Here is a 25,430-nt window from a genome sequence, read left to right on the forward strand (position 1 = left end):
AGCCTTTTAGGTTGTTTCCAACTTAGGAGTTTTTGGAGACTTGAGAGGTTCAAGTGTGCCCATTATTATATACCCATACATTGCCTTTACGTTGCTCTTGCTTGTAGTATTCCTGTTGCAAATGCCTGTAGTCATCTTTCTGAATGGCTTCTTAGCTAAACCCAGAGATTAAAAGCTTTACCTATACCCCACTTTTTCTCTCCCCAACGAGACTCAAATTGGCTATTTTCAAAGATGCTTCTGACTAGTTGCCTCTCACTTTGGTGGTCCATAAAAGACCCTTAGGAAAGAGAAAATGCATGAATAAATTGCTATTGTTTGTACCCAAGAGAACACCTTTGTAGGAATTTCTAGGTCTTCCAGTATGAGCTGGTGGGAGTTGTAGTGCCAGCTCGGGTCCATCTTTAAATGTTTCAACAGGGATCCCATCAGGTCCACTGGCTTTCTTATTTTTCTTATTTTCTATGGTCCACTTTTGCTGGAAACTGATCACATTAGAGGACCAAGAGAGGTGTTAAGTAAAGGTAAAAGGTTTTCCCCTGACGTTAAGTCCAGTCATGTCTGACTCTGGAGGTTGGTGCTCATCTCCATTTCTAAGCCGAAGAGCCGGCGTTGTCCGTAGACACCTCCAAGGTCATGTGGCCACTGGCATGACTGCATGGAGCGCCCTTACCTTCCCGCCGGAGCAGTACCTATTGATCTACTCACATTGGCATGTTTTCGTACTGCTAGGTTGGCAGGAACTGGAGCTAACAGCGGGCGCTCATTCTGCTCCCGGGATTTGAACCTGGGACCTTGTGGTCCGCAAGTTGAGCAGCTCAGCACTTTAACGCACTGTGCCACCGTGTAAGAGAGGCATTAAACGGGGTTAAAACAGAGAGGTAAACACAAAACCATGTGTTTTTTAATAGTTTGGTGTTTATCTCTCTGTTTAACCTTATAATAATAATAATAATAATAATAATAATAATAATAATAATAATAATAATAACAACAACAATAAACTTCTGCCTCAAGTACCACCTCCCAGCAGCAAAGACCTGGCGGGATCACAAACCTGCAAAAGTCTTGGAAAATGAGCACGCAAAGATACTGTGGGACTTCCGAATCCAGACTGACAAAGTTCTGGAACACAACACACCAGACATCACAGTTGTGGAAAAGAACAAGGTTTGGATCATTGATGTCGCCATCCCAGGTGACAGTCGCATAGATGAAAAACAACAGGAAAAACTCAGCCGCTACCAGGACCTCAAGATTGAACTGCAAAGACTCTGGCAGAAACCAGTGCAGGTGGTCCCGGTGGTGATGGGCACACTGGGTGCCGTGCCAAAAGATCTCAGCCGGCATTTGGAAACAATAGACATTGACAAAATCACGATCTGCCAACTGCAAAAGGCCACCCTACTGGGATCTGCACGCATCATCCGAAAATACATCACACAGTGCTAGACACTTGGGAAGTGTTCGACTTGTGATTTTGTGAAACGAAATCAGCATATCTATCTTGTTTGCTGTGTCATATAATAATAATAATAATAATAATAATAATAATAATAATAATAATAATAATAAATACATCACACAGTCCTAGACACTTGGGAAGTGTTCGACTTGTGGTTTTGTGAAACGAAATCAGCATATCTATCTTGTTTGCTGTGTCATATAATAATAATAATAATAATAATAATAATAATAATAATAATAATAATAAATACATCACACAGTCCTAGACACTTGGGAAGTGTTCGACTTGTGATTTTTGAAACGAAATCCAGCATGTCTATCTTGTTTGCTGTGTCATACAACGTTGTTGTGTCAATAATAATAATAATAATAATAATAATAATACTTTATTTATACCCCGCCACTCACAATGGGCGGCTCACAATGTTACCAAAGTAACAGCACAAATACATTAACAATACACACAGTTTAAAACACAAGAAGGTGATAAAACAAGTTAAAACAAAGATGTAAACAACAGTAATACTGTAATATCAATAGTAATAATATTGTACCCCTCTTCAAGCCATATGATAGCCAGGGATTCTTTAAAGCCACGAAGGTCATCTGTGGCCCAACAAATCATGGCCTACACCCTCTACGTTCATCAGAAGGAACCAAACACTATGTTGGAAAGAGCACGACCATAACCTCCTTAACCGCAGCTCCGATGTGGCCGAAGATGTTTTCTTGCAAATCCCATAATAATGAATGGGATGAGCTTGCATTACGGCCTAGTTTGGAGGAAGTCGGCAAAGCCACCACCAACTTAAAAAATATAACAAAGCCAGCGGACCTGATGGGATCCCACCAGCTCTTTGAAAGATGACTCTTTGTCCCGGTTTTGCGTTCGAATGGGCGGTTGTGTTGTCGTGTTGCACTTTTAGATTGCATTTACTAGCTGTGCCCGGCCACGCGTTGCTGTGGCGAAGTCTGGTGGTCTGGGAAATAAAGTCTTGAGGAATTGGTGGTAGTTAAGGTCAAGGGTAAAGGTTTTTTCCTGACATTAAGTCCAGTTGTTTCTGACGGTACACTGAAGTGGATTATATGGCAGTGTGGAGTCAAGATAATCCAGTTCAAAGCAGATAATATAAGATTATAAATGGGTTATATAGCTGTGTGGAAGGGCCTTGAGTCTACACTGCCATATAACCCAGTTCAAACCAGATAATCTGTATTTTATAGGCAGTGTGGAAGAGGCCTAAGTGAGGCCTAACTCTGCCTGTCCCCTGGGCTGCGTGGGTTGCAAAGAGACCAAGTGGGCGGAGCTTAGTCTTTTAACTGGCAACAATTGGATAAAAACAATTATTCCTCTCCCTCTAATTAGGACTTTATTTTTCTTTTCTTTTTGTTGTATGAACGTAGAGGCATGGATGAGGGTTTGTGCTGCCAAGTTGAGTGTTTCTGGGATGTGTAGTTTTCTTGTTTTGTCCTGGGCCGAGATTTCATTACTATTTTATATATATAGACTAGCTGTGCCCGGCCACGCGTTGCTGTGGCGAAGTCTGGTGATATGGGAAAGAAAGTATTGAGGAATTGGTGGTTTTTAAGGTAAAGGGTAAAGGTTTTCCCCGGACATTAAATGCATTATAAATGGGTTCTATAGCTGTGTGGAAGGGCCTTGAGTCTACACTGCCATATAATCCAGTTCAAATCAGATAATCTGTATTTTATAGGCAGTGTGGAAGAGGCCTAAGTGAGGCCTAACTGCCTGTCCCCTGGGCTGCGTGGGTTGCAAAGAGACCAAGTGGGCGGAGCTTAGCCTTTTAACTGGCAGCAATTGGATAAAAACAATTATTCCTCTCTAATTAGGACTTTATATTTCTTTTCTTTTTGTTGTATGAACGTAGAGGCATGGATGAGGGGTTGTGCTGCCAAGTTTAGTGTTTCTGGGGATGTGTAGTTTTGTTGTTTTGTCCTAGGCCGAGATTTCATTACTCTTTTATATATATAGATTTGGTTTCGTGCCTATGCAAATGGCCCGGGCATGAATGCGCAACAGCTTCCCAAAGGAGTGGTTGGTGGGAAAAGGATCCGGGCGTTTGCTCCTGAGAGAGCGGAGGAGCCGCAGCCGCCTTGCCAGGCAGGCATTTCTTCCCGGTCCTTGGGAGTGAATGCTGCCTTTGTTCGGACCCAGTGCTGGCTCTTAACGGAGCAAAACCCGGGCCTCTTCGCTCCTTTAAGGGAGGGAAACACACCCCACAAAGTGCCACAACCAATAGGCATCTTTCCTGCTGCAACACTGAACGGCTGAGCCAGGTGTAACGTTATTGTTGTTGTTGCTATGTTTATCTTTATTCAGCCTTTTGTTTATTTGTTTTCGAAGCGGTTGCAAACTTTGCTTAAAACTCCACAACGTGTTAAAATGTAGCCAAGTGCAAGAGTGAACACACAACTAAGCAATCCAAGAATTAAAAACCTGCTCAAAGCATAATCTGTTGGAAAGAAAGTACAGTAGAGTCTCACTTATCCAACGTTCTGGATTATCCAACGCATTTTTGTAGTCAATGTTTTCAATACATCGTGATATTTTGGTGCTAAATTCATAAATACAGTAATTACAACATAACATTACTGCGTATTGAATTACAGTAGAGTCTCACTTATCCAACGTTCTGGATTATCCAACGCATTTTTGTAGTCAATGTTTTCAATACATCGTGATATTTTGGTGCTAAATTCGTAAATACAGTAATTACAACATAACATTACTGCGTATTGAAATACAGTAGAGTCTCACTTATCCAACGTTCTGGATTATCTAACGCATTTTTGTAGTCAATGTTTTCAATACAATGTGATATTTTGGTGCTAAATTCGTAAATACAGTAATTACAACATAACATTACTGCGCATTGAACTACAGTAGAGTCTCACTTATCCAGCACTCGCTTATCCAAGGTTCTGGATTATCCAACGCATTTTTGTAGTCAATGTTTTCAATACATCATGATATTTTGGTGCTAAATTCGTAAATACAGTAATTACAACATAACATTACTGTGCATTGAACTACAGTAGAGTCTCACTTATCCAACTACTTTTTCTGTCAAATTTGTTGTTAAACATTATATTTTAGTGCTTAATTTGTAAAATCATAACTTAATTTGATGTGTAATAGGCTTTTCCTTAATCCCTCCTTATTATCCAACATATTCGCTTATCCAACATTCTGCCGGCCCGTTTATGTTGGATAAGTGAGACTCTACTGTAGCAACGCTTTATGCAGACTCCCGAGTGCATCCACGCTGTGGAAGGCATGCAGCTTTGCACTTTGATGCTATGGGATCCCGAGAGTTGTAGTTTCAGAAGATCATTCCCGAAGGATGACCGTGCTGCCTCCCAAACTGCAACTCCCAGGCTTCCATAGCATTTCGTACGTCCTCATTGTAGAATGAATGGATGCATTTTGGGAGTTGCAGTTTCTCAGGGTATTCGGGTTCTCTGCCAAAGAGCACCGGGACCTTCTCAGGCTCCTCCTCAAACTACAACTCCCAGACTTCCATAGCATTGGGTGTGTCCTCACTGTAGAATGAATGGTTGCAGTTTGGGAGTTGTAGTTTCCCAGATCCTTCAGGCCAGGCTTCTCTGACAGAACTTAGGTCCTCTTCAAACTACAACTCCCAGGCTTCACTGTAGAATTGGGACAGTTTGGGAGTTGTAGTTTGACAAAGTCCTTAGGCTTCTCTGACAGAGAGCACTGGCGTCTCCTCAAAACTACAACTCCCAGGGTTTACTGTAGAATGGATGGATGCAGTTTGTGAGTTGTAGTTTCACAAGGTCTTCAGGCTTCTCTTCCAGAGAGTGCTGGGGTCTCCTTAAACTACAACTCCCAGGCTTCACTGTAGAATGGATGGATGCTGTTTGTGAGTTGTAGTTTCACAAGGCTCGGGCTGTGGCGCAAGCTGGAGAGCAGCTGCAATGAATCACTGCAATAAATCACTCTGACCAGGAGGTCATAAGTTCGAGGCCCGCTCGGAGCCTATGTTTGTCTTGTCTTTGTTCTTTGTTAAAAGGCATTGAATGTTTGCCTATATGTGTAATGCGATCCGCCCTGAGTCCCCTTCAGGGTGAGAAAGAAGGGCGGAAGATAAATGCTGTAAATAAAATAAATAAATAAATAAGGTCTTCAGGCTTCTCTTCCAGAGAGTGCTGGGGTCTCCTTAAACTACAACTCCCAGGCTTCACTGTAGAATGGATGGATACAGTTTGGGAGTTGTAGTTTCACAAAGGCTTCTCTGTCAGAGAGAGCTGGGGCCTCCCCAAACTAGAGTTCCCAGACTTCACTGTAGAGTGAATTCAGTTTGGGAGTTGTAGTTCCACAAGGTCTTAAGGCTTCTCTGCCAGCTGGGGGGCTCCTCAAAACTACAACTCCCAGGGTTCCATAGCAGTCGAAGTGGCATTGAAGTGCATTCACTCCGCAGTGTAGACGCACCCCAAGACTTCCTTGCTCAGGAATGCGGGGCCATGCAGTGTTGGTGCCTGAAATCATGGTTTGGATTGTGTTCTGCAGAGCCCTCTTTTCTCCTTCTCTCTCCTCTTTCTCTCTCTTCCAAACGCACGGCGCAGAGGAATGTTAAGTCGGTCTGCTAATGAGGGAGGCCTTAGCCGTGAATAGTTGGCCTTCCTCTGTGCCAGGAAGCAAAGAGGAGGAGGAGGAGAAGCATGGCCGCCGTGGCGCAACTTTGCAACACAGGCCTCTCCCCAAAGCGCTGTGGCCGAACGCCGGAAAGCGTCCCCTCCATCCCTGTTGCGGACCGACTGAGTTACTGGCCACGATAGACAGGCAAGCAGGCGGGCGGGCGGGCGCGGAGACTCCCTTCTCTCTGGCCGGTCTCCAAACTGTGGAGGAAGCCGCCGGTGACTAAACGCTTCCTCCCGGCCGTGACGCCAGTGCCCGGACCCTTCCCGCCTCGTGCTGCAACTCGGAGGGGAAAAGCCAGAAACCAGGCCTTATTTGGATGACTTGGGCCTCCCTGGCCTTTGCACAATAAGGCCGCTGTTATCGGGGCTGAATCATAAGCCCCCGAGCAGCAAGGCCTGGGTGTAAAAGGAGGAGGAGGCAGGAGAGGCCGAGCTGCTCCGGCTTTCTCTTATGGCGTTGGAAGGGACCCCCAAAGGCCATCTAGTCTGAACCCTTGGCCGTGCAGGAAGGCACAACAGAAGCACCCATGAAAAATGGACATCCAGCCTCTGTTTGGAGACCTCCAAAGAAGGAGAGTCCATCGCCACTCCGAGTCTCATTTAAGAGAAGAAAGCAGAATGATAGTAGTACCGTGTTTCCCCGAAAATAAGACAGTGTCTTATATTAATTTTTGCTCCCAAAGATGCACTAGGTCTTATTTTCAGGGGATGTCTTATTTTTCCATGAAGAAGAATTCACATTTATTATTGAACAAAAAATGAACATTTACTATATACTGTAAAGTAGTTGTCATCACAAACCAGCATAACCAGACAAACTGTGATATCCTATCAATATTTCCATGTTATGTACATGTTATGTACATCTATGGTATATACATTTACCGATCCTACATGTTCTGGTGTTCTGTTTGGCGGGCATGCTTCCTAACACAAACTTTGCTAGGTCTTACTTTCGGGGGAGGCCTTATATTTAGCAATTCAGCAAAATCTCTACTAGGTCTTATTTTCTGGGGATGTCTTATTTTAGGGGAAACAGGGTAGTAGTAGTACAGTAGAGTCTCACTTATCCAAGCTAAACGGGCCATCAGAAGCTTGGATAAGCGAATATCTTGGATAATAAGGAGGGATTAAGGAAAAGCCTATTCAACATCAAATTAGGTTATGATTTTACAAATTAAGCACCAAAACATCATGTTATACAACAAATTCGACAGGAAAAAATAGTTCAATACGCAGTAATGTTATGTTGTAATTACTGTATTTACGAATTTAGCACCAAAATATCACGATATATTGAAAACATTTACTACAAAAATGGCTTGGATAATCCAGAGGCTTGGATAAGCGATGCTTGGATTAGTGAGACTTTACTGTAGTAAGAACTAGAAAAGAACTCCAAAGGCTATCTAGTCCAGCCCCTATTGAAGACACAACAGAAGCACCTCTGAAAGATGGCCATCCAGCCTCTGTTTGGAGACCTCCAAAGAAGGAGACTCCATCGCCACTCTGAGTCTCATTTAAGAGAAGAAAGCAGGATGATAATAGTAGTAGTAGTAGTAGTAGTAGTAGTAGTAGTAATAATAATAATAATAATAATAATAATAATAATACATCACACAGCCCTAGACACTTGGGAAGTGTCCGATGTGTGATCCAATACAACAGCCAGCAGAGCGTCTGCTGTGGACTCATCTTGCTGTGTTTCAAAGAATAATAATAATAATAATAATAATAATAATAATAATAATATCATCACACAGTCCTAGACACTTGGGAAGTGTCCGACGTGTGATCCAATACAACAGCCAGCAGAGCGTCTGCTGTGGACTCATCTTGTTGTGTTTCAAATTATTATTATTATTATTATTATTATTATTATTATTATTATTATTATTGTTATTATTATTATTTTAAAGCATTGGGCAGAATCTGCCCCTTCCGTGTAGACTGGTGCAAAAGCAAGCTGCTGCATTGTTTCCTAACTTGTATGATCGTCTTCATTCATAACTTTTGTTGTCATCCTCTGACGTTCCTTGACTGCACGTGTCCAGGTTTTCATCTGTGCTGGAAAGTATTTTTTAAAAGTCACATACACACACACACACACACATATATATGCTTAAAACATGTTACTGAAAAGATACCAAATGGGATCAGGGAGTTTGTAATACGACCCAGGAGAGATAAACCGAAGAGAGTTTGCAAACTTCTGAGCCGTGTTAGAAAAGTCCCTTTGACACCAGAAACTCCCCTGCCTTTCCTTTGAGGAGTTTCCGGAGCTGTCATTTTGTGTTTCGTGCACCGAGGTCTCGTTTCCTGTGGCTTTAAATGGAGGAGGAGTGTGAAAATTTGTATTGCTGCAAGTCCTTGATATATTCATGACTACTATAATGTGATATAATATATTACATGTGTGTGTGTATATATATATATGAATGAGAGAGAGAGAGAGGGTATCCTAGATTTGGAAGGGACCCCAAAAGCCATCCAATCCAACCCCATACATATAAGATAGATATAGTATACTAGATGTGTGTGTTTATATATATATATATATATATATATATATATATATATATATATAAGCTGTGCCCGGCCACGCGTTGCTGTGGCGAAGTCTGGTGGTATGAGAAATGAAGTATCTTATATTATCTGCTTAGAACTGGATTATATGAGGCCCCTTCTACACAGCTGTATAAAATGCACACTGAAATGGATGATATGGTAGTGTGGACTCAAGATAATCCAGTGCAAAGCAGATAATATAAGATTATAAATGGGTTATATAGCTGTGTGGAAGGGCCTTGAGTCTACGCTGCCATCTAATCCAGTTAAAATAAAATACTCTGTATTTTATAAGCAGTGGGGAAGAGGCCTAGGTGAGGCCTAACTCTGCCTGTCCCCTGGGCTGATTGGGTTGCTAGGAGACCAAGTGGGTGAAGCTTAGCCTTCTAACTGGCAGCAATTGGATAAAAACAGTTATTCCTCTCCCTCTAATTAGGACTTTATATTTCTTTTCTTTTTGTTGTATGAACGCAGAGGCATGGATGAGGGGTTGTGCTGCCAAGTTTAGTGTTTCTGGGATGTGTAGTTTTATTGTTTTGTCCTAGGCTGAAATTTCATTACTCTTTTATATATATATATATATATATATATATATATATATATATATATATATATGGTGAATATGGTATCCTAGATTTGGAAGGGACCCCAAAGGCCATCCAGTCCAGCCCGATTCTTAACTAGGAGTTATTTGCAAGACAGGTGTTTGTAACTTGGGAATGGTGTGTATGTGTATATGTATGTATGTATGTATGTGCATGTGTGTGTGTGTATAGTATCCTAGATTTGGAAGGGACCTCTAAATGCCATCCAGTCCAGCCCTAGTCTTAACTAGGAGTTATTTGTAAGTTGGATGTTTGTTAACTCGGGAACGACGTGTCCATCATCGGTGGTCATTATTTTTGTTAATGATGAGCTGTGAAACCTCCTTTGCACTTTCTTCCATGGATCACAAGTTTTTTAAAAAGCCATTCCCTATGAAATGCTCGCATGGGCAGAGGAGTGAACGCGGTGCCTTTCTGCCTGCGTGGCCACCCTCTCAGTCAGTCCGTGGGTGGGACTCCAGAACAGATTCCTATCAGCTCCAAAAACTCACCCTGTTTGGGTGGCACCGCCGCGCTGCCCGGCTTCCTCTTTCCTGCCTTTCTTAACCCGCTGCTCTCTTCCTTGTCCCTCTCTCTCTCACTCACTCACTTCCGCAAACCCTCCTCCTCCTCCTCCTCCTTTGTCTCCTTTGCTGCTATTTTTGGAGAGGTCTTGACCAGTCACCTTTCCAAGGCCAAGGAGATGGAAGAGACCAGGAAAGAGGAGGGTCTCCAAGGGGAAAGCGCAGGACAAGGCAGAGAGAGGCTCGTTCCTTATTGAAATAAAGACTTCATGTCATGGTCTATGAGTGCTCATTGCACAAGGGAGAAACAGCTTTTGAGTATCTATCTATCTGTCATCTATCTATCATGTGTCTATCAATCATCTATCTATCATCTGTTTATCTATCTATTACATGTCTATCTATCATCTGTCTATTATCTATCTATCTATCTATCTATCTATCTATTACCTGTCTGTCTATTCTCATCTATCTATTATCTATCTATCATCAGTCTATCATCTATCATCTATCTATTCTCATCTATCTATCATCTGTCTATCATCTATCATCTATCTATCATCTATCATCTGTCTATCATTTATCTATCTATTACCTGTCTGTCATCTATCTATTCTCATCTATCTATCATCTGTCTATCATCTATCTATTACCTGTCTGTCATCTATCTATTCTCATCTATCTATTCTCATCTATCTATCATCTGTCTATCATCTATCTATCTATTACCTGTCTATCGACTGTCTATTCTCATCTATCTATCATCTGTCTATTATCTATCTTTATTACCTGTTTGTCATCTATCTATTCTCATCTATCTATCATTTGTCTATCATCTATCTATCAATTACCTGTCTATCTATCTATTCTCATCCATCTATCATCTGTCTGTCTGTCTGTTATCTGTTTACCATCTATCAATCATTGATTATCAATTTATCATCTGTCTATCCTATCATCTATCCATCTATCTATTATTATCTTTTATCTATCATGTATCCATCATCTGTCTATCAGTTATCATCCGGAATGAATTGGAATGGGAGGGTGGCATGGCTACGCACAGGCAGAGCCTTTCCAAGGAAGAGAGAGAAATGCCGGAACAATGTGAGGCTGAGGATATATTTGGAGGCCGAGCTCACAGTCTGGGCCGGCGGGCGAGTAAGAGGAGGGAGCCGCGTCCAAGTCATCGGAGGCTCCGGGCCGTTTCTCAGCCAAAGCCATGCGCGGCCCCACCCAGGCCCGGCTTCGTTCACACGCAGAGCATTTATCAGTCTGTCCTGAGAGTGCTTTCGGTATCCAACCCGCCCTCCTAAAAACTCTTGACTTTGATCAGCCAGGCTAGAGTTTAGGCATTAGACACAGTTCAGAATAAAGATAGTGATGGTACAGTCCTTTTCTTCCTCTTCCTTCCCTTTCTCCTCTTCCTTTTCTTCTTTTCCTTCTTTCCTTTTCTCCTCCTTTTCTTCTTTTCCTTCCTTCCTTCCTCGAGGAGAATTTCATTAGGCAAAGAGCCTTCAATTAAAGTCGTACCAAACTGCATTAATTCTGCAGTGTGGATGTAATGGCTTTACACTACAAGAAAGGAGATTCCACCTGAACATGAGGAAGAACTTCCTCGCCGTGTGAGAGAGAGCACTGTTCAGCAGTGGAACTCTCTGCTGCGGAGTGTGGTCAAGGCTCCTTTTTTGGAGGCTTTGAAGCAGAGGCTGGATGGCCATCTGTCAGGGATGCTTTGAATGCGATTTTCCTGCTTCTTGGCAGAATGGGGTTGGACTGGATGGCCCGTGAGGTCTCTTCCAACTCTAGGATTCTAGGATAATAATAATAACAACAACAACAACAATAATTTTATTCTTATATCCCACCCCATCTCCCCGAAGGGACTTGGTGCGGCTTACAACAGGAACAAGCCCGAAACAACATAACAAAAAACATTAACAACAAAATTAAAACATTTCAACAGTAAACAAAATAACATAGTAACAATACTTAAAATCTGAGCGGATAAAATCAGAGTGAATAAAGGAGGAATGCGGGGACAGGTTCCATTAAAGTGCTGTATTATATGGAATAAGGAACGGAGAATAAGAAGTACAGGAGAGTCTCGCTTATCCAACATAAATAGGCCGGCAGAACATTGGATAAGCGAAAATGTTGGATAGTAAGGAGGGATTAAGGAAAAGCCTATTAAATTACGTTATGATTTTATAAATTAAGCACCAAAACATCATGTTTTACAACAAGTTGGCCACAATATAAATACTGTAAATTGTTTGTGAGCGTGGCTGGATTTGTGTTGTTGTTGGGTGTGTTGGCTGCCTAGAGACACAGCTGTGGATCCGCGTGGGAGGCAGGTTGCGTTGGATAATACGGAACGTTGGATGAGCGAAGGTTGGATAAGCCAGACTCTACTGTAATGATAACAGAGAGAGAGAGAGAGAGCCATTGTTTGGTGTGGATCCGGGCGGGAGGCAGGCTGCGTTGGATAATATGGAATGTTGGATGAGCGAAGGTTGGATAAGCCAGACTCTACTGTAATGATAACAGAGAGAGAGAGAGAGAGCCATTGTTTGGTGTGGATCCGGGCGGGAGGCAGGCTGCGTTGGATAATATGGAATGTTGGATGAGCGAAGATTGGATAAGCCAGACTCTACTGTAATGATAAGACACACACATTCATACACCCATCCATTGTTCCTCATGTCCGTTGACCATGTTTCGGTTTCCATGCGTGCTTTGCATACCAGCCTGTTGTGCAAGAAGCAAACGGTCTCCTTCTTGAGGCGCATGAGTGTTGACTTGCCTGGTCGAGCCTTGCGTCATGCAAAGAAACCTCTTTAAATACCTGTGGAACCTTGTTTCTTGAGAAGGTGAGGGAGAGAGAATGAATCTTGTTGCATTAAACCCTCCTATGCCGGAAATGTTCCCCTTTCTTGCAAGTGGCACTTGCTGCAAACTCATAGACCCATCGCCCTGGGACGAAGAGATAACGCCTTTGTGCTGAAGAAGAGAAGAGACTTCTCAACCAACCCCTTGGCTTTCAAAACATTCTGCTTCTGGCCGTCTGTGCCTTTCCTCCTCTGGCATATTTTGGGCAGAATCCTTATCCCCACCTGTCAAACCAAAGAGTAGTTTTGTTCTCTTCTTCCAAATATCCAAATGCATAACCGAATTCAACTCTCCAAATCATTCTTTTATCTGGGGGCGAAATATATCTCTCGGCCCAAAGCATTGCTAAGCAGCAATGTTGTTATCTCTTGAAGCAGTTGCATCGAAGTCTGTTTGTGAAAAGGAAAAAAAGAGGAAACCGACAGAATAGAGGAATCGGAGCCTTGCAGAAGAAAACCAGAATGTTGCAATAGATGTGAAGATGTGGCATTCAAATATGCATCCGCACTGTAGAATGGATATAGTTTGGCACCACTTGAACTGCTGTGACTCAATGCTATGGGATCCTGGGAGCTGTAGTTTGACAAGGTCTTGAACCTTCTCTACCAAAGGGTCATGTTCCTTTTGGCACATGGCAAACCTTGGGAGAAGCATCTGCATGGCAGCATTAATGCAGTGTTGGCACCACTTGAACTGCTGTGACTCAATGCTATGGGATCCTGGGAGCTGTAGTTTGACAAGGTCTTGAGCCTTCTCTGCCAAAGGGCCATGTTCCACTTGAACTCAATACTATGGAATCCAGGGAGTTGTAGTTTGGTGAGAGACAGCCCTCTTTGGCAGGCAAGGCCTCAAGATCTTGTCAAACTACAACTCCCAATATCGCATGACATCAATCCATGCCAGTTTATGTAGCCTTGCTGAATATGGAGCAGTTGTAGATCTGTGACTCCGGGTTATGCATTCCCAGCTGTGGGATTTGTAGTTTGGCAGAGAGGGCTGGAGACCATGCGTAACTACAACTCCCATGACACAGCTTTGGAATCAAAGCTGCAGAAATGTCTCCGAAGCTATTTGTGTCCAAAAGAGTACCTGCAGGCTGAAACCCTCCTGGCTTTTTAGTTCCCAAAGAACAACAACATATGAGTCTCCTTGTGGAGAGAGAAAGCAGAGTATAAATAATAATAATGATGATGATGATGATGATGATGATGATGATTTGCCAACTGCAAAAGGCCACCCTACTGGGCTCTGCGCGCATCATCCGAAAATACATCACACAGTCCTAGACGCTTGGGAAGTGTTCAACTTGTGATTTTGTGATATGAAATCCAGCATATCTATCTTGTTTGCTGTGTCATAATAATAATAATAATAATAATAATAATAATAATAATAATAATAATACATCACACAGTCCTAGACACTTGGGAAGTGTTCGACTTGTGATTTTGTGATACGAAATCCAGCATATCTATCTTGTTTGCTGTGTCATAATAAAATAATAATAATAATAATAATAATAATAATAATAATAATAATAATAATAATTAATACATCACACAGTCCTAGACACTTGGGAAGTGTTCGACTTGTGATTTTGTGAAACAAAATCCAGCATATCTATCTTGTTTGCTGTGTCATAATAAAATAATAATAATAATAATAATAATAATAATAATAATAATAATAATAATAATTAATACATCACACAGTCCTAGACACTTGGGAAGTGTTCGACTTGTGATTTTGTGAAACAAAATCCAGCATATCTATCTTGTTTGCTGTGTCATAATAAAATAATAATAATAATAATAATAATAATAATAATAATAATAATAATAATAATTAATACATCACACAGTCCTAGACACTTGGGAAGTGTTCGACTTGTGATTTTGTGATACGAAATCCAGCATATCTATCTTGTTTGCTGTGTCATAATAAAATAATAATAATAATAATAATAATAATAATTAATACATCACACAGTCCTAGACACTTGGTAAGTGTTCGACTTGTGATTTTGTGAAACAAAATCCAGCATATCTATCTTGTTTGCTGTGTCATAATAAAATAATAATAATAATAATAATAATAATAATAATAATAATAATAATAATAATTAATACATCACACAGTCCTAGACACTTGGGAAGTGTTCGACTTGTGATTTTGTGAAACAAAATCCAGCATATCTATCTTGTTTGCTGTGTCATAATAAAATAATAATAATAATAATAATAATAATAATAATAATAAATACATCACACAGTCCTAGACACTTGGGAAGTGTTCGACTTGTGATTTTGTGATACGAAATCCAGCATATCTATCTTGTTTGCTGTGTCATAATAAAATAATAATAATAATAATAATAATAATAATAATAATAATAATAATAATTAATACATCACACAGTCCTAGACACTTGGTAAGTGTTCGACTTGTGATTTTGTGAAACAAAATCCAGCATATCTATCTTGTTTGCTGTGTCATAATAAAATAATAATAATAATAATAATAATAATAATAATAATAATAATAATAATTAATACATCACACAGTCCTAGACACTTGGGAAGTGTTCGACTTGTGATTTTGTGAAACAAAATCCAGCATATCTATCTTGTTTGCTGTGTCATAATAAAATAATAATAATAATAATAATAATAATAATAATAATAATAATAAATACATCACACAGTCCTAGACACTTGGGAAGTGTTCGACTTGTGATTTTGTGATACGAAATCCAGCATATCGATCTTATAAAATAATAATATTAATAATAATAATGGAATGGTCTCGTTGCTTCAACGAGGAACCGATATGGAGAGAGCGCAGGTCGGCCTCCTCTTTCCCGATTAGCCGGCGGCTATGAAAATCCCCCACTTTCTTCCCAGGGAAAGTTGGCTTTAATGAAGCGTAATCCCTTGAGCATTTGCAAGCGCTCTCATATGACCCGTCGCCAGGCGGGCTTCTCCTTTGACACACAAACGCGCAACACGGGGACACGGCAGGGACCGCCATTGCGGGGAACCCAAACAGGGCCAGATGGCTGTGAGTATCCTCAGAGTTCCCGGTGGGAACAGGAAGCTTTTCCTTCTGTCTTTCTTTCTTTCTTTCTTTCTTTCTTTCTTTCTTTCTTTCTTTCTTTCTTCTGCTCCTTGGCAATCCAATGGCACTCCACCTGACTTTGTTCCTGCAGCCTTTTGCCTCTTTGCCGATGAGGGATCAAGCTTTTATTTTGGTCTTATTTTATTTCCGCCTTCACAGATTTTTGGATGTGCAAATACAAAAGCAAAGCAAGAGTCTTGCAAAAAAATTAGAACTAGACTCCATACGTCTGTTACTTTTTCCAGTGTAATGCTGCCTTCTCCAAACTTGGACTACAAATCCCATCATCCCCAGCTACATAGTGCTTAAGAATTCCCCAAAAGTCTTGGATGGTCTGAGAAGCTTTCTGTAGTTTGTGCCGAAATGGGTCTCTTCAGAGGCGGAAAGAGTGTGATGTGCGCAAAGTCCCTCTTGTAGTTTCATTCCATGTTACCAAATTTTTATTGTTTTATTGTGGTCATGCTTTTAATGTAAGCCACTTCCGAGTCTCATTTGGGAGAGATAAAAGGGGATATAAATAAACATAATACTAATGATAATAACATTAATTAATAAATAAACCCAATGGGGAGATGCTTCCTGGAGAAAGGAAAGCACTCTCAATCCTACATTCTTGGGGTTCCTTGCAATAATAATAATAATAATAATAATAATAATAATAATAATAATAATAATAATAATGTATTAATAAATAAACCCAATGGGGAGATGCTTCCTGGAGAAAGGAAAGCACTCTCAATCCTACATTCTTGGGGTTCCTTGCAGTAATAATAATAATAATAATAATAATAATAATAATAATAATAATAATAATAATGTATTAATAAATAAACCCAATGGGGAGATGCTTCCTGGAGAAAGGAAAGCACTCTCAATCCTACATTCTTGGGATTCCTTGCCATTATTATTATTATTATTATTATTATTATTATTATTATTATTATTATGCTGTATCCCAGTTGCCAACCCCTGGCTCTCCCTTTAGTCATGGTCTGATGCTCAAACTACTACATTATGGTGATATCTTCAGTATAGAATTAATGCAATTTGGCTCTATTTTAACTGCCATTTTAACAGCTCAATTGCTATGCAATCGTGGGACTTATTGTTGTTATTGTTGTTGTTACATTTATTTAGTTATACCCAGCTTTATCTCTCCCGAAGGGGACCCAAACCAAGCTACAACTCCCAGCGAAAGTGGGACCAAACTGCATTAATTCCACAGTGTAGATGCATTTAGCAAGGCCGAGAGAAGGAAATGGAGGCCCAGACTTTGCTGGTAAAAGGGGAAACGCAAGGAGAAAGGCGTGCTTTTCCTCCGCCCCCAGGAACCCACTGAGCTTCCTTTTGTCTCTGCTGCCTCTTGCCCGGCATCCGCTTGGAGAGCAGAATGTGTGTGTGTGTGTGTGTGACAGTGTGCGATGTGCGGCCGTGTGTAGGAGGTGGGCTTGGCACCGTGTGCTCCCGAAAGAAAGGCCTTGCTTGCTGCAAGGAGGCTTTGCAGATAGTTGCACCAGGCACGGGCGGCCCAGGTTCCTTCTCCTCCACGAAAAAGAAAGATAACTTCAGGGCTGAAGTCATTCTCCTTCGCACACTTTGCAACTCTGGACTTTGCCGGCTCTGTTCCCGGCTGACAAAGAACCATCCCATGAAGGTGGTTACTAGGTCTTGTAGAGAAGCCATTGTTTGTGGCATTCAATGCGGTTCAACGTCTCTTTTGCACTAAGACACGGCCACGGTTCTGGATCATACCATCATAACACAGGCACTTCTTCGCCCAACCTCTCCACAAAGGTGCATGTTCCGTTGAGTTGAGGATTATGACTGCAATAAGGTGCAAACTGGATGTTGTCAGATACTAGTAACATGCCAGGGCTATTTTAGGACACTATGTAACCATTTTATTAATGTTCTGTTCCTGGTTTGAAAGTGTTACTGTGTTTCCCCGAAAATAAGACAGTGTCTTATATTAGTTTTTGCTCCCAAAAATGTGCTAGGTCTTATTTTCAGGGGATGTCTTATTTTTCTATGAAGAATTCACATTTATTGTTGAACAAAAAATGAACATTTTTTATATACTGTACAGTCGTTGTCATCACAAACCAGCATAACCAGACAAACTGTGAATCCTATTAAGAATTTCTTGTTACTACCATTATTTCCATGTACAACTGGTATGTACATTTACTGATTCTGCAAGCTCTGGTGTTTTGTTTGGCAGGTGCTGGGCATGCTTCCAAACAAAACTTTGCTAGGTCTTACTTTCAGGGGAGGCGTATATTTAGCAATTCAGCAAAACTTCTACTAGGTCTTATTTTACGAGGATGTCTTATTTTCGGGGAAACAGGGTATTTCCTCTTTAATTGTGCAGTCCTTACTTTGGAAGGAGTTGTTTTACTCCAGAAACTTCGTTTTTGTGGCTGAATTGGTTGAGACTTGACGAGATATATGTTGAAAAACTAGAGCAAAATGTTCTGCAATATGTCCCTCCCACAAAGACAAAGTTTGTGTAGTTTAATAAACTTTCCCCATATTTTGTATGATAGAACCAATTAGGAATTGACATCTAGAACCCAGGAATACAAATACAGTAGAGTCTCACTTATCCAACTCTTGCTTATCCAACGTTCTGGATTATCCAACACATTTTTGTAGTCAATGTTTTCAATACATTGTGATATTTTGGTGCTAAATTCATAAATACAGTAATTACTACATAGCATTACTGCGTATTGAACTACTTTTTCTGTCAAATTTGTTGTAGAACATGATGTTTTGGTGCTTAATTTGTAAAATCATAACCTAATTTGATGTTTAATAGGCTTTTCCTTTATCCCTCCTTATTATCCAACATATTCGCTTATCCAACGTTTTGCCGGCCCGTTTATGTTGGATAAGTGAGATTCTACTGTAATGGTGTGGGAAAGGGCCATCCTTGTTTCCCTGTATCCACGGATTGTGTTGCATGGCATTATGGTGAGCCTTTTGGGGTTCTAATCTTGGAAGAAAAGTTGAATTAAAGTGGGAAGTTTTTCCTTTCTGGGATGATAATTCGTAAGAATAATGCTGTCAGGATCACACTGAGAAGCAAATGGAGATGTTGGTTGTCCTGCAACTGCACAAGAGCAGCCTATTATCCCATCTGCTTCTTTTCTCCAATGATGGAAACTCAGTTGAAACATAGAAAACTTTGTCTCAGCTCAAGTTGTATCTTGAGTAGCCATTGCACATCCTCCACAGTTGAGAGAGATGGATATCTTGCCTCTTGTTCCATGGCTTCTCCCACATTTGGTGCCTTCCATCTAGTAGAATCTTCCTCAACATTGTTGGATTAAATCAGTGGTTCTCAACCTGGGGTCACCAGATGTTTTTGGCTTTCAACTCCCAGAAATCCTAACAGCTGGTAAACTGGCAGGGATTTCTGGGAGTTGTAGACCAAAACATCTGGGGACCCCAGGTTGAGAACAACTTGACTAAATGATCTTTCAGCCAATGGGTCTCATTTGTGAAGCTGTTGGATCCAATGTTTGAGATGACAGTGGCTCCCGACCTTCCCACAAAGCAAAGCTCTCTGGCTTCGGGTTGTTCCGGATGTGGTCTAATGCCAATGCCGTTCTCTTTCTCGTTCCAGATCAGCGTGCGAGTGACCACCATGGATGCCGAGCTGGAGTTTGCCATCCAGCCAAACACAACTGGGAAACAGCTGTTTGACCAGGTAAAAATCAATGGAAGCCAGATGTGGACTATCGCCTCTGAAACGTCAAGTGTTGAATTGCCGTTGTGTTAAATCCAGTGTTAAGCTTCAGGCTGATCCTCTGAGGCAGGCATGGGCAAACTTGGGCCCTCCGGATGTTTTGGACTTCAACTCACACAATTCCTAACAGCCTAATAATAATATTATTTATTTATTTATTTATTTATTTTATTATGACACAGCAAACAAGATAAATATACTAGATTTCGTATCACAAAATCACAATTTGAACACTTACCAAGTGTCTAGGACTGTGTGATGTATTTTCAGATGATGCGCGCAGATCCCAGTAGGGTGGCCCTTTGCAGTTATTGTTATTATTATTATTTTATTGCATGTCACAGCAAACAAGATAGACATGCTGGATTTCGTATCACAAAATCACGAGTCAAACACTTCCCAAGTATCTAGGACTGTGTGATGTATTTTTGGATGATGTGCGCAGATCCCAGTAGGGTGGCCTTTCACAGTTATTGATGTTGTTGTTGTTGTTGTTATTATTATTATTATTATTATTATTATTATTATTTTATTGTATGACACAGCAAACAAGATAGACATGCTGGATTTCATATCACAAAATCACAATTCGAACACTTCCCAAGTGTCTAGGACTGTATGATGTATTTTCAGATGATGCGTGCAGATCCCAGTAGGGTGGCCTTTTGCAGTTGACAGATCGTAATTTTGTCAATGTCTATTGTTTCAAAATGCCGGCTGAGATCTATTATTATTATTATTATTATTATTATTATTATTATTATTATTATTATTATTTAAAACCACAACACCCCCTAACTTGTGCTTGAAGTCCATGAAAAGATGGATTGCCTTCAAGAACAGGCGACTATGAGTCCTTTTCCAGAGAGATAAAGCAGGGTATAAATACATATAATAATAATAATAATAATAATAATAATAATAATAATAATAATAATAATAATAATACGGACATCTAGAGAAGGAAGTGTCCTGGCCTTTGCAGAAAGCATCTTAAGCTCTGAGAATTTGGAGGAAGTAATAATAATAATAATAAACAATAGACATTGACAAAATTACGATCTGCCAACTGCAAAAGGCCACCTTGCTGGGATCTGCGCAAATCATCCGAAAATACATCACACAGTCCTAGACACTTGGGAAGTGTTCGACTTGTGGTTTTGTGATATGAAATCCAGCATATCTATCTTGTTTGCTGTGCCATACAATAAAATAATAATAATAATACGGACATCTAGAGAAGGGAGTGTCTTGGCCTTTGCAGAAAGCATCTTAAGTTCTGAGAATTTGGAGGAAATAATAAACAATAGACATTGACAAAATTACGATCTACCAACTGCAAAAGGCCACCCTACTGGGATCTGCGCAAATCATCCGAAAATACATCACACAGTCCTAGACACTTGGGAAGTGTTCGACTTGTGGTTTTGTGATATGAAATCCAGCATATCTATCTTGTTTGCTGTGCCATACAATAAAATAATAATAATAATACGGACATCTAGAGAAGGGAGTGTCTCGGCCTTTGCAGAAAGCATCTTAAGCTCTGAGAATTTGGGAGAAATAATAATAATAATAATAATAATAATAATAATAATAATAATAATGTATATGCAGAAAGGTCCGGCCAGGAGTCCCAAGTGGTCCGTGGTGTTTGTGATGGATCACAGTCGGTCCTTTTGCGTCCGCCCGAGGCCAGGCCTTCTGGAAGCTGCCCTGATAAAGGCCCTGGCTCTGCTCTTTTTCCAAAGCCGCCCTGGGGATTGTGCAACTGTCTCTGGACAATTGCAAGAGGAGGAAGCTGCCTTTGCAGCGGAAATCGCCCATTCAGCCCCGGCCACAATGGGAAATGCAGCCGATTGTTCCATGCTGAGCGAACGAACGAATGTTCTCGCTGGGCCGGGCTGCTGCTGCTGCTGCTGCTGCCGATGGCAAGAGAGCAGGAAACAGCCGGGATCGCACACTCCCATCTGCCTTTGCGCACCGGCCGCTGGGGTCTCGCCATTCATGCAAAGCGGGACCGGACTCGGGCCTTGTGGCTAGGACCTACAGTCCGCCAAGCCGATCAGAGCCGTGATACAATTGCACAAGATTTATTGAAACTCTGGCTTCTGCGATGGAAGGACACGTCTCTCCCATCTTCTGATTGGGGCTTTCTGATGCTAAGCAAAAGCCTGGGAATTGTAGTTCAGGGCAGGGCCTTCTGCATTCTCTGCCGTAGGGCTCCTCGCCTTCCCAAACTACATTTCCCAGAATCCCATGCTTTCTCGGCCTCTTTCCCAGCGAACTCTCCCTGCTGCTTCCCTATCCTTGTCAAAAGAGGCAATTCATTCAAAGAGGAAAGGCAGCCTTTTTGGCTTTGCTTTGCTTCCTTGTTCTGAACATGAAACTTGAGTTTGTGAGACTTCTGAGCATTACAGAATTCAAACAAAAAAAGTATTGGGTGAGTTTCAATTCTTGAATTTTGGGCGCAGGCCATTCCCATTTGTCAGATATTGCCTCATAAGTGCAAATCTAACGAATGTCATAAGACTAACAAAAAACTTGCACATCCCTAATGTTTAGCTTGGGGGAGACAAGTGACCTGAGAAGTATCTGCAAAGATGTCCATATAGAACAGGGGTTCCCAGCCTTTGGGCCTCCAGGTGTTTTGGACTTCAACTCCTAGAAATCCTAGCCAGGAACTGTGGGAGCTGAAGTCGGAAACACCTGGAGGCCCAAAGGTTGGGAACCACTGATATAGAAGGTAAAGGGATGCTTGTTATCTGATGCTACAAAGACCAGAACACAACCTCTTTCCTTTCCTCTGCATTTTCCTATGGATAGAGATGAACAACAGCAACAAATTGAACAAGTAATACTAGTTGTCAGAGCATGCACAACCCACTTTATGGTGGAATCAAATTGTAAGGAAAGTGATTCCTTTACAAGATTAGGAGGAATTCAATAGCAGCAAGGATTGCCTCGGAAGGTGATGGACTCTCAATCTTCGGAGGCCTTCAAACAGAGTTGTGTCTTCCTCCCAAGTAGATGGGGTTGGACTATATATCCCTTGCATCTCCGTTGCTTTATTAGGAGAAAAGGCCGCATTGCAATCTCCTTCTCGGGTGCTCTTGCTTCCTCTTATGGCTATCGTCCCACTCCCTATCTGGTTTCTGGACAGTTTCTGGCAGAGACGGGCTTTTCAGCGCCTTTTGGAGACGCCTCCGTTGTGCGAATGGACAGCCGGGCCCTGTTTCCGGAGGCTTCTCTCGTCCTGCCTTCCGGCCCCAGGCTTAATCTAGAATTCTCCTCGATTGTGAATGGAAACATTTATCTGCCACACGAGATAGCCTGCGACTATTTTAAAGCTATGTTGCCTTGAGCCATGGCAATTCATGTGATGCCAAACTGCATCCGTTCTACAGTTTAGTCTGTTCACCCTTCGGTCTCCATGGCTAGACCCAGACATTGGTTTCCCGGATTCCCAGTCCTTAAGGCCCAAACCACTGCACTGGGATGGCTCTGGCAACAACATTTCTTACATCTTCAGCTAGTAATTACGAATAATTGCTGGGATGGGCTGACCAGCTTTGGAGAAATTCCACAGCCTTTCCAAAACGCTCTCCTTGGAATCTGCAGTTTTGTGGTTGCTTTCCTTTGCCTTAAAAACCTGAGAGTGTGCACTCTTTTCTTAGATTGCCTTAAAAACCTGAGTGTCTGTTGGACTCTTTGCCTTAAAAACCTGAGTGTGTGCTGACTCTTGAGTGTGGGCTTGCCTCCTGTAATTAAGGCTTGCTGCTCTACTATTGTTTGGAAGGTGAGGCGAGGCTATTGCTTTGAAAGTGTTGGCTTCCTGTTGAAGCTTTCTGAGCAGAGGCTGGATGGCCATCTGTTGGGGGTGCTTTGAATGCGATTTCCTGCTTCTTGGCAGAATGGGGTTGGACTGGATGGCCCATGAGCTCTCTTCCAACTCTACTATTCTATGATTCTTTGAACCCAGATATGGTTTTCTTTGCTTTTGAATGTGACCTTCCCATAGGTCTGCATGCCCCCCAAATCAGCTATTATTACTATTAATATTATTATTTTGACTTTCCCCTCTGAACAGGTTGTGAAAACCATTGGCCTCAGGGAGGTTTGGTTCTTCGGACTCCAATACCAGGACACCAAGGGCTTCTCAACATGGCTGAAGCTAAATAAAAAGGTATGTGTTTTTGTATGGTACCCTTTTCTCTGCTTAACCTCTCCCCCAAATTGAATTTTTCTGTTTTATCAATGGCTTGCACCCCATATCAATGGAAATAGAGCCCGTTTTAAGAACTGTTTGCATTGTGTGGAAATTGCTCTGTAGCCCCAAAGCCTTTCTAATTGGTCACGTTCAAATAAATATTTTTAAAAGGGTTTGTGAACATAAATAAAACACTCACAACAGTCCAGAAAGAAGATGAAGAAGGCAACATTGTCCACCAGGTAATTCAAATATCGTTTTGACTTTTGTTCCATCCTAAACAGTTACACAGTATCCATTAAATTGTTTCCATTGTATTGGGAACCAAAAAGTTTGCTGATATTGTTTCAATTCAATATTGTGTTATATGTATTCTGAAAATGTAAGGCTCCAAAATGGGTCATTAGCTGTTATTATTATTTGTTCTTGTTGTGTGCCTTCAAGTTGTTTCGAACTTATAGCAACTCTAGAATGACTCTATTGTATTTTGCCTTCTTAAAGCTTTTGATGGTTCTAGTATAATTAAGAAGGTGTCATCTGCAAATAAACTAATCTTTACTTTTTCTTTTTTGTACTGTTCCTTCTATATTTTTGTCCTTCCTTATCGCATTTAGTAATAATTGTGTCCTTTAGTATAAATAAAATTGAAGATAAAGGGCAACCTTGTCTAGTTCCTTGGCTTAGGGTAAATTGTTCAGTTTCTCCATCATTAACTAATACTAAAGCTTGATTCTTTGACTCTCTTTCCGCAGGTGACAGCGCAGGACGTGCGCAAGGAGAGCCCGCTACTCTTCAAGTTCCGGGCCAAGTTCTACCCGGAGGACGTGGCGGAGGAGCTGATCCAGGACATCACCCAGCGGCTCTTCTTCCTCCAGGTCAAGGAGGGCATCCTGAACGACGACATCTACTGCCCCCCAGAGACCGCCGTCCTCCTGGCCTCCTACGCCGTCCAGTCCAAGCACGGGGACTTCAACAAGGAGGTCCACAAGCCCGGATACCTGGCCACCGACAAGCTCCTGCCACAAAGGTACCTGGGCTCTGGCATATATATTTGAATAGCATAGGGAAGGGCTAAATAGCCCTGTGGTGTGTTGTTGTTGTTGTCTCTACTCCTGTTTGGAAGATTTCACATGCCTTTCTGTCCCGGTGAGAATTGGATTTTGAAACATTTCGCTTGTTGTAGAAACAAGGATTGGTGAGAAAGCCTCAATGAAGACATATTTCCCCCATGATAACTTTTTCAGGAAATAGTTCCTTTTCTGAGGAACAGATTTCTCTAACTTCCTGTTGTCTCAGCCCCATTCTTATGAGTAATTTCTAAATCAAATGTTTGTAACTTGGGGACGTTCTGTATTTCAGATTTCCAGACAAAGAGAAGGTCCCGCCTGAACTTTACCAGAACCTTAAACATTGTGTCAAAGTCCGCTAACTTTGTCTTCCCGTTCTTTGATTCCTAGAGTTTTGGAGCAGCACAAGCTCAACAAGGACCAATGGGAAGAAAGGATCCAGGTGTGGCACGAAGAGCACCGGGGAATGCTCAGGTAAGGCATGAGTTATCCATCCGAAAGCTTATGTCCAATCTCTTGTTGCAAGCTGTGCTCCAAAACTCATACCAAAGGATTACTATCTTC

The 25,430-nt window shown here is 41.4% G+C and overlaps 1 protein-coding gene across 3 annotated transcripts in view; it reads left to right on the forward strand.

Annotated features, from left to right (window-relative positions):
• The window catches only part of msn (moesin), a 45,343-nt gene that overhangs the window by 7,737 nt on the left and 12,176 nt on the right, over nt 1-25,430 (forward strand). Inside the window, exons 1-5 of one of the 3 annotated variants that reach the window (XM_062964080.1) lie at nt 15,758-15,778; nt 19,467-19,550; nt 23,680-23,775; nt 24,552-24,826; nt 25,257-25,340. In XM_062964080.1, the coding sequence (XP_062820150.1) occupies nt 15,773-15,778; nt 19,467-19,550; nt 23,680-23,775; nt 24,552-24,826; nt 25,257-25,340 (545 nt within the window). In that variant the 5' untranslated portion in view covers nt 15,758-15,772. Of the gene's footprint in view, nt 1-15,757; nt 15,779-19,466; nt 19,551-23,679; nt 23,776-24,551; nt 24,827-25,256; nt 25,341-25,430 lie in introns of those variants that run through there. The other 2 variants (XM_062964079.1, XM_062964081.1) reach the window with 2 other exon arrangements.

The sequence above is a fragment of the Anolis carolinensis genome, unplaced genomic scaffold (genome assembly GCF_035594765.1).
Source record: "Anolis carolinensis isolate JA03-04 unplaced genomic scaffold, rAnoCar3.1.pri scaffold_12, whole genome shotgun sequence".
Classification (NCBI taxonomy): Eukaryota; Metazoa; Chordata; class Lepidosauria; order Squamata; family Dactyloidae; genus Anolis; species Anolis carolinensis.